The sequence below is a fragment of the Anabrus simplex genome, chromosome 10, assembly GCF_040414725.1.
Source record: "Anabrus simplex isolate iqAnaSimp1 chromosome 10, ASM4041472v1, whole genome shotgun sequence".
In the NCBI taxonomy this organism is placed as follows: Eukaryota; Metazoa; Arthropoda; class Insecta; order Orthoptera; family Tettigoniidae; genus Anabrus; species Anabrus simplex.
The window spans coordinates 48,987,238-48,999,365 of NC_090274.1; the positions used below are offsets into that span (position 1 = coordinate 48,987,238).

Consider the following 12,128-nt stretch of genomic DNA (forward strand, 5'->3'; position numbering starts at 1 on the left):
CCTTTAGATGATGATGATGATGATGACCCAGGATACGCGTATGTGTTCAGTGTAATATGTAATTGTTGTGGTCAAATAGACCATGTGTTTGATATACGGCTTTGCAATCTCGTGTGTGAAAGGAAATGTGCTAATAAGATGCATAAATTCCACAACCATGATAGTTAATTAACGATATGATTTAACGAGAAAGTGCCGTCTTTGATCAGCCTATTTAAATACTGGATACCGTCGCATAGCACTGTTATAGATAAATAAATCTACGTATGTGAAATATGTATATAATATCAGTGCGTATTAATCAAATGATTTAAGGTATGCCAAGCGACAGCTACAACTGTGAACAAACTGAAAGAACGTATATCATTATTGCTTCAGTCTTGATTATTTCTTTGTTTATGTATTGTAATATGGCATCATCTCGTGTACTTACCGAGTGATTCTATCAGAATAATAAAATGTTTATCAAATATTCTCAACAAAGATTCTTCTCATTTAATAATATTAATGCATTCCTCTCACATTATAGAGAACCCTACATTCGTTATATATTACGTAGTGCCTATTTCCTCTTACGAACATTCCATTGCCCGTATGCTTTTGAGCTCTAGCCGTTGACGCAATAAAAGTAGGGAGGGCGGCACTTCGAGCCCGGAAAATGACTTCCGAAGGTTCTCATCCAACATTTCCATTTATACATCTGTTTGTGAAACCGAATTATGTAATTGTTGCCCTGATATGCCCGGTATGGGTACACTACATCCTTTTCAGAGAAAATACTTCAATCGTCATTTTAAAACGGGACTAGGGGACCCGTGCGAGAAATCTCGCATGCTCATAAATTATGTGGTAGAGTAGCCCCCTCGTGAACTACTGGTGAACTGAGGATACACAAATCAGTACAATATTACACAGTCTTACCACTTAATGTATTTTTTTATTTTTTAACAATTATGGTATTGTATTATAGCTCCCAACAATCAACCTTGAATTAGCACTTTCATCTTAGTTTTCCGGTTGTAGGGAGCTATAATACAAACTTAAGTGTTTCAGTCATCCTTGTGCTTGCAATGTCATTTCTGCTTAAGGCATATCTTCACTTTATGGTCATTGTTCTACAGTGATATTAACATTTTAAAAGTTATCTGTAGCTTCGCTATTGGCTGTTGAACAGCTTACATCAGGATTTTGAATATGGAAGCAGCTTCAACTCTTTTGCATTTCTTGGCTGAGGGTGGTGCGGTTCCAGTATTTTTTTCTATGACGCTTGGTACTAGTCACCTTATAACTAGAATAGTTAGGGAACACTGATGGTACAGAACCTTTCTTTAGTACTCTCCTACTTTTGCATACACATGAATAATCATGTTCTTTGAAATGAAGGCTACAAACAACATAAGAAGCAGAATTAGTGTTAGGGACAAGGTTATCGCGAAAAATGCCTTTCAGCCACTCCTTAGGTTTGTCCTGGTCTACAGAAAATTCTTGAAATGATAGTGTCCCTTTGTTCTTTTTCCTGTTCGAAGTACAATAAGGTACACAACAGTACATATTCGAATATATCGAAACGCACTTAAAGAAGAACAAATCACCGCACTACATAATAAAAGAACTAATTTGCGCATAACTATCAATTCTCAATAATAAACCAACAAACACCTCATTACGAACACATTACCAACATTTACGACATCAAAACAATATAAATGAAACAGGAAATATTGTAATGTGCTATATACAGCTTCCTGACAGTGACTTAGGTGGCCAGCGCTCCAGTGGCGTTATGTGGTACACTGACTGACAGAGCGAATGCAACACCAAGAAGGAGTGGTTCGAAAGGGATGAAAGTTGGGGAAAAAACAGAGACGGCACGGACGAATAATTGATGTTTATTTCAAATCGATATGCAGGTTACACAATGCGCACGGCATCGACTCAGTAGGATGTAGGAACACCGCGAGCGGCGATGCACGCAGAAACACGTCGAGGTACAGAGTCAATAAGAGTGCGGATGGTGTCCTGAGGGATGGTTCTCCGTTCTCTGTCAACCATTTGCCACAGTTGTTCGTCCGTACGAGGCTGGGGCAGAGTTTGCAAACGGCGTCCAATGAGATCCCACACGAGTTCGATTGGTGAGAGATCCGGAGAGTACGCTGGCCACGGAAGCATCTGTACAGCTCGTAGAGCCTGTTGGGAGATGCGAGCAGTGTGTGGGCGGGCATTATCCTGCTGAAACAGAGCATTGGGCAGCCCCTGAAGGTACGGGAGTGCCACCGGCCGCAGCACATGCTGCACATAGCGGTGGGCATTTAACGTGCCTTGAATACGCACTAGAGGTGACGTGGAATCATACGCAATAGCGCCCCAAACCATGATGCCGCGTTGTCTAGCGGTAGGGCGCTCCACAGTTACTGCCGGATTTGACCTTTCTCCACGCCGACGCCACACTCGTCTGCGGTGACTATCACTGACAGAACAGAAGCGTAACTCATCGGAGAACACGACGTTCCGCCATTCCCTCATCCAAGTCGCTCTAGCCCGGCACCATGCCAGGCGTGCACGTCTATGCTGTGGAGTCAATGGTAGTCTTCTGAGCGAACGCCGGGAGTGCAGGCCTCCTTCAACCAATCGACGGGAAATTGTTCTGGTCGATATTGGAACAGCCAGGGTGTCTTGCACATGCTGAAGAATGGCGGTTGACGTGGCGTGCGGGGCTGCCGATCCTCGCGTGCTGACGTCACTCGGGCTGCGCCTGGACCCCTCGCACGTGCCACATGTCCCTGCGCCAACCATCTTCGCCACAGGCGCTGCACCGTGGACACATCCCTATGGGTATCGGCTGCGATTTGACGAAGCGACCAACCTGCCCTTCTCAGCCCGATCACCATACCCCTCGTAAAGTCGTCTGTCTGCTGGAAATGCCTCCGTTGACGGCGGCCTGGCATTCTTAGCTATACACGTGCCCTGTGGCACACGACAACACGTTCTACAATGACTGTCGGCTGAGAAATCACGGTACGAAGTGGGCCATTCGCCAACGCCGTGTCCCATTTATCGTTCGCTACGTGCGCAGCACAGCGGCGCATTTCACATCATGAGCATACCTCAGTGACGTCCGTCTACCCTGCAATTGGCATAAAGTTCTGACCAATCCTTCTTGGTGTTGCATTTGCTCTGTCAGTCAGTGTATAAGGAACCCAGCGAGAGATCCAGTCGGTCGTGGTCTGTTGTAAGTGGTACTCTTGTTCGTTACTAGATGGCTCACTATGCAGTAGCCTCCCGAGTGGAAGGTGACTGCACCATCTTAGCTCCAAATAAAATGTTTCTGTTCTATCGTATGTGCGTAGCAAAGGAGACAGCACTTTGCAAAGTTTCAGCATTCTATTTGTCAAATTGTGGGTTCTGTGCATTTTAGAATCTAGTGATGTATTCTCTGTTATACTCCCCGTGTCACTGAAATTTAGAAAATATTTAACGTCCTCCTTTCTTTATTTGCCTGTTTCAGCACAACGTACACTAGCGCTGCGTACGGCAGTAATCCAAACGTGTTCATTCGTCTGGACTCGATGGCTCGCGCCCCTAGTGTTGGTAGCGGGAGTTATGCTACCATAGCAAGCTTCCACAAGGTGCCTCTGTCCCGCCGATCCTCTCCATCGCCATGTCCGTACGCCACCACCCACGTGACGTCCACCAATGGGAGTGGGGGATACAGTCATCATATATACAGCAAGCCCGCCACTAACAACTACAGTGCCTCGAGAGTGTCGTACTACGCTTCGTCACAACTCACACATCTGTCACAGGTAAGAGAATCTTCAACACCAGTCGAATGTTTAATACTAGCAGGGGGAGAGGTGATACTCCCACGTGGCGCGTCCCAGGTGGCGGATAGGGGGGTCCTAACCGGCTTGCCGGCGGACTTGAGGGAAATAAAATACCTCTCGCGGACCAAACACACTACCCCCTGCGGGTGGGGGACGCACATGTAGAATACACCCGCGGTATCCCCTGCCTGTCGTAAGAGGCGACTAAAAGGGGCGACCAAGGGCTGACTGAATTAGAACCATGAAACTAATTTTGAATCGTACCATCACGCGGGGAACACCATAGGTTGCCTGTACTTGCGAGTAGTACCACTAAATTCGGTACGAAATAGGTTTGTGATTAGTAGCAGTAAAGGCCTGGCCTGGTGGATTCCAGTACCCGTGCGTCGTACCCATGTGAGCAACACCGCGGGTCTGGGCGTAGCCTGTGAGTTGCACCGCTATATGAGCAGCACCGTGGGTCTGCGTTGCCTGTGATTAGTACCCACTATGTGAGGAACACCACGGGAATACCGGCGCCCGTGTTTAGTACACCTAGGTGGGGAACCTTCTCGATTTGCGTTGGCTATGAGTTGCGCCATTGTGTGAGACACACCATAGGTCTGCGTTACTTGTACGTATTGCAATACTTGTGAATAGTACCATCTTTTGTGGAACACCGTGAGTCTTCGCTACTTCTGATTAATACCCCAACGTGACACATACCATGGTTCTATTTTACTCGCGACAAGTACCATTCTGTGGGGCCTTAGACGTGGATTTTGCACCCCCTTTAGACACCAAGCATCATTCTGCTTTGTAAGTGGTTCCTTGGTCGGTAATAATGTTATTTTCGATCTGTATTGAGTGCGCTCCACTGGTTTTTGTTTGTTTGTTTTGTGTTTTGTTGGGTTCCTGTCCATCCATTCATTCATTCATTCTTCATGACATTTTATTTTTATTTTGGTCAGTGGATGCCTTTGAATTTTTTGTTCTTTCATTTCGTACCATTAGGGGCCGATGACCTTCGATGTTAGGCCCCTTAAAACAACAAGCATCATCATCATCATCAATACTAGCAGCGAATATGCACTATACGATCGATTCATTTTAAGCACTCCGTTTTTTTAGAAATGTCTCAAAGTTCCACTGGATTTCTTTGTAATTTTTTAGTGAACAGATTGCTGAAAATGTGATGCGATGTTTCACATCTATAGGATGTATCAAAACATTTGTATCAACGTTCGGGAGGTGATTTCTTGTATCAATAAAAAATGTCCCTGTTAATATACGGTATATCCTGCCCTTTTGTGTAAAGGAAAGGTTGATAAACATAAAGCCGAAAATTACAGGCCAGTCAATTTTACACGTGTTGCATGTAAGCGTTAGTAAAGCATTATGTCTGATTATATTAGACATCTGGTTCCATAGAAGGAAGTTCGGGTTTAAAAAAGGTCATTCCACTGAAGCTAAACTTGTAGATATCCAGCAAGATATATCAAATATTTTAGATTCAGAAAATAAAATTGACTCTATCGTGATTAACCTATCTAAGGTGTGGATCATCGGAGACTACTGGCAAAACTGAGTGCAACTGGACTTGACAAAAGAGTGACTGAACGGGTGGCTATATTTCTAGAAAATAGACCTCAGAAAATTATAATAGGTGATCCTATAAACATTAAGAGGGAAGTTCCTCAAGTCAGTATTATTGGACCTATGTGTTTTCTTATATAATATTAATGATATGAGTAAAAAAACTGGAATCGGAGATGTTTTATGCGGATAATGTTATATTGCATAGAGTAATAAATAAGTTACCAGATTGTGAGCAACTGCAAAATGTTGTGAGATGGACAGTAGGCAATATTATATGATGATAAACAGGATGAAAAGTCCGGTTCTGAGTTTCATTAAATAGAAAAAGTCCTCTGCGTTGATCATGTGAATGTTCCTTATGCGGATTAATGTAAGTACCTAGTGTTATTATAAGGAAAGATTTTAATTGGTGTAATCATATAAAGGGGGTTGTAAATAAAGGTTGCAAATGAGATGGTTATGAGGGTATTTATGGGTTGTAGTAAGGATGTAAAGGAGAGGTAAGACCCCAACCAGAGTATAGCTTCAGTGTATGGGACGCTCACCATAATCACTTCATTAGAGGGCTTGAAAAATACACACAAATGCAGCTCGATTTGTTCTCGTAATTTTCGACAAACGAGTAGCGTTATGAAAACGTTGCAAACTTTGGTTTGGGAAGACTTGGGGGAAAGGAGACGAGCTGCCAGACTAAACGGTATGTTCCGAGCTGTTGATGGAGTGATGGCGTGGAATGACATTAGTAGACGAATAAGTTCGAAAGATCACAATATGAAGATAAAGTTGGATTTCAAGAGGATATCCTGCGACAAATATTCATTTATAGAAAGAGGAGTTAGAGACTGGAATAATGTACCAAGGCAGATGTTCAATAAATTTCCCGATTCTCCGCAAATAAATAAGGTTAGCAAAATAACAGGGAGGGGATCCACCAAGTCGACGGGTGCAGACTGGGCTTCTGCTTACAAGTGGCGAGACGGAAAGGGTATAGTCCCGAACGTCAGCTGAACTGAGAACGGTTCTATGTGGTTTTCCATAACCTTCCAATGAAGGACAATTCTGCTTCCCTTCACCTTCCCCGAACATCACCGCCATATCGCATCACCCAGTCCTGAGAAAAGGCCTCGCCTTCTAAGAGGCCTGCCGTCTCGTTCAGGAAAGGAATGAAAACTTGCGCAGTAATACATATTTAATTGGTTGGTTGGTTGGTTGGTTGGTTGGTTGGTTGGTTGGTTGGTTGGTTGGTTGGTTGGTTGGTTGGTTGGTTGGTTGGTTGGTTGGTTGGTTGGTTGGTTGGTTGGTTGGTTGGTTGGTTGGTTGGTTGGTTGGTTGGTTGGTTGGTTGGTTGGTTGGTTGGTTGGTTGGTTGGTTGGTTGGTTGGTTGGTTGGTTGGTTGGTTGGTTGGTTGGTTGGTTGGTTGGTTGGTTGGTTGGTTGGTTGGTTGGTTGGTTGGTTGGTTGGTTGGTTGGTTGGTTGGTTGGTTGGTTGGTTGGTTGGTTGGTTGGTTGGTTGGTTGGTTGGTTGGTTGGTTGGTTGGTTGGTTGGTTGGTTGGTTGGTTGGTTGGTTGGTTGGTTGGTTGGTTGGTTGGTTGGTTGGTTGGTTGGTTGGTTGGTTGGTTGGTTGGTTGGTTGGTTGGTTGGTTGGTTGGTTGGTTGGTTGGTTGGTTGGTTGGTTGGTTGGTTGGTTGGTTGGTTGGTTGGTTGGTTGGTTGGTTGGTTGGTTGGTTGGTTGGTTGGTTGGTTGGTTGGTTGGTTGGTTGGTTGGTTGGTTGGTTGGTTGGTTGGTTGGTTGGTTGGTTGGTTGGTTGGTTGGTTGGTTGGTTGGTTGGTTGGTTGGTTGGTTGGTTGGTTGGTTGGTTGGTTGGTTGGTTGGTTGGTTGGTTGGTTGGTTGGTTGGTTGGTTGGTTGGTTGGTTGGTTGGTTGGTTGGTTGGTTGGTTGGTTGGTTGGTTGGTTGGTTGGTTGGTTGGTTGGTTGGTTGGTTGGTTGGTTGGTTGGTTGGTTGGTTGGTTGGTTGGTTGGTTGGTTGGTTGGTTGGTTGGTTGGTTGGTTGGTTGGTTGGTTGGTTGGTTGGTTGGTTGGTTGGTTGGTTGGTTGGTTGGTTGGTTGGTTGGTTGGTTGGTTGGTTGGTTGGTTGGTTGGTTGGTTGGTTGGTTGGTTGGTTGGTTGGTTGGTTGGTTGGTTGGTTGGTTGGTTGGTTGGTTGGTTGGTTGGTTGGTTGGTTGGTTGGTTGGTTGGTTGGTTGGTTGGTTGGTTGGTTGGTTGGTTGGTTGGTTGGTTGGTTGGTTGGTTGGTTGGTTGGTTGGTTGGTTGGTTGGTTGGTTGGTTGGTTGGTTGGTTGGTTGGTTGGTTGGTTGGTTGGTTGGTTGGTTGGTTGGTTGGTTGGTTGGTTGGTTGGTTGGTTGGTTGGTTGGTTGGTTGGTTGGTTGGTTGGTTGGTTGGTTGGTTGGTTGGTTGGTTGGTTGGTTGGTTGGTTGGTTGGTTGGTTGGTTGGTTGGTTGGTTGGTTGGTTGGTTGGTTGGTTGGTTGGTTGGTTGGTTGGTTGGTTGGTTGGTTGGTTGGTTGGTTGGTTGGTTGGTTGGTTGGTTGGTTGGTTGGTTGGTTGGTTGGTTGGTTGGTTGGTTGGTTGGTTGGTTGGTTGGTTGGTTGGTTGGTTGGTTGGTTGGTTGGTTGGTTGGTTGGTTGGTTGGTTGGTTGGTTGGTTGGTTGGTTGGTTGGTTGGTTGGTTGGTTGGTTGGTTGGTTGGTTGGTTGGTTGGTTGGTTGGTTGGTTGGTTGGTTGGTTGGTTGGTTGGTTGGTTGGTTGGTTGGTTGGTTGGTTGGTTGGTTTTATCAAAACGTTTCGGTCTGAGGGCACTGCTGCAGCTGACATGCAACGTAGCGCGACTCCGATGCGGTATATACGCACGGACATGTAGACAAAGGGATTAGTGCGACAGTCGTGCCGTGCCGCGTGCGTTAAATGCGGCGACGTGAACTATGGCGACGTTATTACCAAATGCGTCCAAACAGGACCAACGTGCTGTTATTCTGTTCTTGGCCGCCGAAGGACAAACATCGGTGGATAGACATGTCTGTCGAAAACCACCGTTGTGGAATGGTGCACCAAGTTCCGTGCGGGTCGCGTTTCGACACCAAACGCCGATGGATGTGGGAAGCCAGCCACACCTTGAAGGGTCGACGCTTCCAGTCGGACAAGGATGAGTAGCTGGAGGTTAGGGACTTCTTCACGCTGCAGAACCCGTCTATTTTACGTAGTAATCCGCAACGAGTATTAATTTCGTGGAATTAATAAAGAAGCCTAAATTTGTACGATATGTAGGTGAGATTGTTTGTAGGAAGTAACTGACAGACGAGGGTCATTTGGTGGGTTTTCCTGCGGTCGTTTAAACGTAACCATCCTAAATGTTTGTACTATGCTGTTATATGAGTAGTAGTAGTAGTAGTAGTAGTAGTAGTAGTAGTAGTAGTAGTTTTTTTGTTATGGCAGGGGAAAATCTTTTAAAGACACCAGTCTGTGTGGGAGTTGGATTTCCACCAACTAGAAACCCCTGCCCTCTTCACTCAGCCCATTCTGGAACTGCTTGTCGGCATGACATCAGAATGGAGTGATGTACATTATTAAGTTCTTCCTTTCTCTTCTTTTTTCTTAGTAGTAGTAGTAGTAGTAGTAGTAGTAGTAGTAGTAGTAGTAGTAGTAGCGAATTCTCCCATTACTGGAAGTCGTTAAACAAGTAGGCCTACCTCAATCAATTCTTCTGTGCGTCCTTCTTGCTGTTACATGTTCTGTTTTTCTTTTGGTTGCCCTGATCTAGCTTCCCCAATGTTTACTTTGTGCCTAAAGATGCCTCTTTCTAGCATGTCTGTTGAACTTATTTTTGCATTTTTGAGGTCCTTTCGAAGTTTCTTAAACCAGGGTGTCGAGTTCTTAAGTGAAGTTACATAATCTAATATCCTTTTTGTCAATCTGGTAATCCAATGAGAATTTCATTCGTCTTTTCCTAATGTAAATTTCAATGTTTGAGAACTTTTCTGTTGTCTTTATTGATTGTAACCTGTAACCATCTTGGATTTTCCTAATCATATCCTTCTCCTAATTTTTTTTTTATTTCTTCAAGTTCTTGTTTTCTGCTGAGTGACAATGTTACACTTGCGTCAAGGACGGTTGTTTTTATGACTGTGTTGTAATACCGAATCTTTGTGTGCCTTGATATGGATTTTTTGTTGTAGATGTTTTGGACTAACCCCAATGCTGTTTTAATGTTTTTGAGACGAGTTTGTTGTGAGATCTTTTCAAGGGTTGTCGGTTCGATGAATTCTCCGATGCATTTCAAGAAAGGAACCCTGTCAGTTGTATTATTATTATTATTATTACTATTGTTATTATTATTAGTAGTAGTAGTAGTAGTAGTAGTAGTAGTAGTGGTAGTAGTAGTGGTATTTACTAATGACGTGCCCTAATTAATATAAATTCCCGCCATCATCGTGATGTGAAATCGATGCTAATTTCTACCGTAAAAAGTGGGGAATTTATCAGGCATTTTGCCGGGCTGAGTGGCTCAGACGGTTGAGGCACTGGTCTTCTGACTCCAACTTGGCAGGTTCTATCCTGGCTCAGTCCGGTGGTATTTGAAGATGCTCAAATACGTCAGCCTCGTCGCGTCGGTAGATTTAATGGCATATAAAATAACTTATGCGGGACTAAATTCCGGCACCTCGGCGTCTCTGAAAACCGTAAAATTCTTAGTGGGATGTAAAGCAAATAGCATTATTATTAATTTATCAGGTTCTGAAATAGGAGGTATTTGCCTTCATTCATTTTTATGGTTCCGCACTGTTGGGAATATCAAGCCTTTGTTTTTCAGTAAGATTACACAACAAAACCAAAGTTCAGTGGCATCAATGTGGAGCGAACCTGACTCTCATCAGAGTGATTGCACCTGCTGGAGAGCCTTTTAATTGTTGCCCCTAATGAGACCACCACGCCGCGCGCTGTTATTGCAGCTCTTGATGGGATTGCGATGGGAGAGCCCTCTGATTGTCCTCCTCCCCCTACATGTCGGTCAACTAGGTTGCAATTATTTCGCCCTTCACTGTACAATAGAAATCAATTACTGTAATAACCGTTCTTTAGAATCTCGTCGAGCTGAAATGATAGTCTGCCTCAAACTATTTCTTTCTTTCTTTCTTTCTTTCTTTCTTTCTTTCTTTCTTTCTTTCTTTCTTTCTTTCCTGACCTTTCCAAAATTATCTGGGATCGGCTGATGCTTATCGTAAAACCAACCCTATGTAGATGGATGCATTTTCTATTAATTAAATTCATCGAGCTCGATAGCTGCAGTCACTTAAGTGCGGCCAGTATCCAGTATTCGGGAGATAGTAGGTTCGAATCCCACTGTCGGCAGCCCTGAAGATGGTTTTCCGTGGTTTCCCATTTTCACACCAGGCAAATGCTGGGGCTGTACCTTAATTAAGGCCACGGCCGCTTCCTTCCCACTCCTAGCCCTTCCCTGTCCCATCGTCGCCATAAACCTATCTGTGTCGGTGCGACGTAAAGCAACTAGCAAAAAAATATTAATTAAATTATAACTCCTCCGTACGGATTAATGAGCATAGATTGAAGCGGTTAAAATCCTAATTTTCTTCTTCTTCTGCAGCTTTCCCCACAACTGTGAGATCGCACATCTGGATCTGGCCCTGTTTTACGGTCGGATGCCATCCCTGCAACTAACTCACACTATCATACACCCCATTACCACCTATGCAACTGAGACCTGGACAACTACAGGTAGCAACAACTTCCCATCATTTGCAACAGACCATAAAACACTCCGTGCAGGATATGTTTTGGGGGTGTTACATAAATGAAGGACCGATCTCGATAGCTGTAGTCGCTTAAGTTGCGGCCAGTAGGCCTATCCAATATGCTTTGGGAAGGCATTCTTTCTGATTATATAAGACACGTTTCCGAAATGAATAACTGGTTCGATAGAAGGCAGTTTGGGTTTAGGAAAGGTTATTCCACCGCAGCTCAACTTGTAGGATTCCAGCAAGATACAGAAGATAACCCGGATTCAGGGGGTCAATTGGACTGTATCGCGATTGACCTATCTAAGGCATTTGATAGGGTAGATCATGGGAGACTACTGGCAAAAATGAGTGCAATTGTACTTGACAAAAGAGTGATTGAATGGTTGGCTATGTTTCTGGAAAACAGAACTCAGAAAAAAAAAAAGAGTAGGCGAAGGTAGTATTATTGAAACTTTATGTTTTCTTATTGCACCCATAAGACGAAAGGCACATTATATATACTGTATATTGTGACCTTATCGGTCATGTACATATTTATTTATTAATTATTTGGCAGTGAAAAACCTTTGTAAAGCTCCCTCGTACTTGTTACAAAAAGTTGCATTAGGTTGCACATGCTTACACAACCTTTGTAACTTGCTAAACACCACTCCGTCTTAACTAAAAGGATACACAGATAGAGAGAGAGGGAAGAAAATCTCAAGCCAGAAAAATCGATAATGATACCGTCACCCGTTGAAAAAATGGCCGAACACGATGTTGCCAGCTCGCGAATCGCATTATTTTGATGAGATTTCGAGACATGCATAATATTTAATATGAGAAACCTCGGGATGTTATATGATTTAATTATAGACATCTGTCAAAATTCTAATTCTTTATAATATATTAACGTATGGAAGAATACGCAATCGTTG

The 12,128-nt window shown here is 43.8% G+C and overlaps 1 protein-coding gene across 1 annotated transcript in view; it reads left to right on the forward strand.

Annotated features, from left to right (window-relative positions):
* Nucleotides 1-12,128, forward strand: part of Drl-2 (Derailed 2) — a 942,221-nt gene that overhangs the window by 783,688 nt on the left and 146,405 nt on the right. Inside the window, exon 8 of the mRNA XM_068229325.1 lies at nucleotides 3,506-3,803. Coding sequence (XP_068085426.1) covers nucleotides 3,506-3,803 — 298 coding nt within the window. The remainder of the gene's footprint in view (nucleotides 1-3,505; nucleotides 3,804-12,128) is intronic.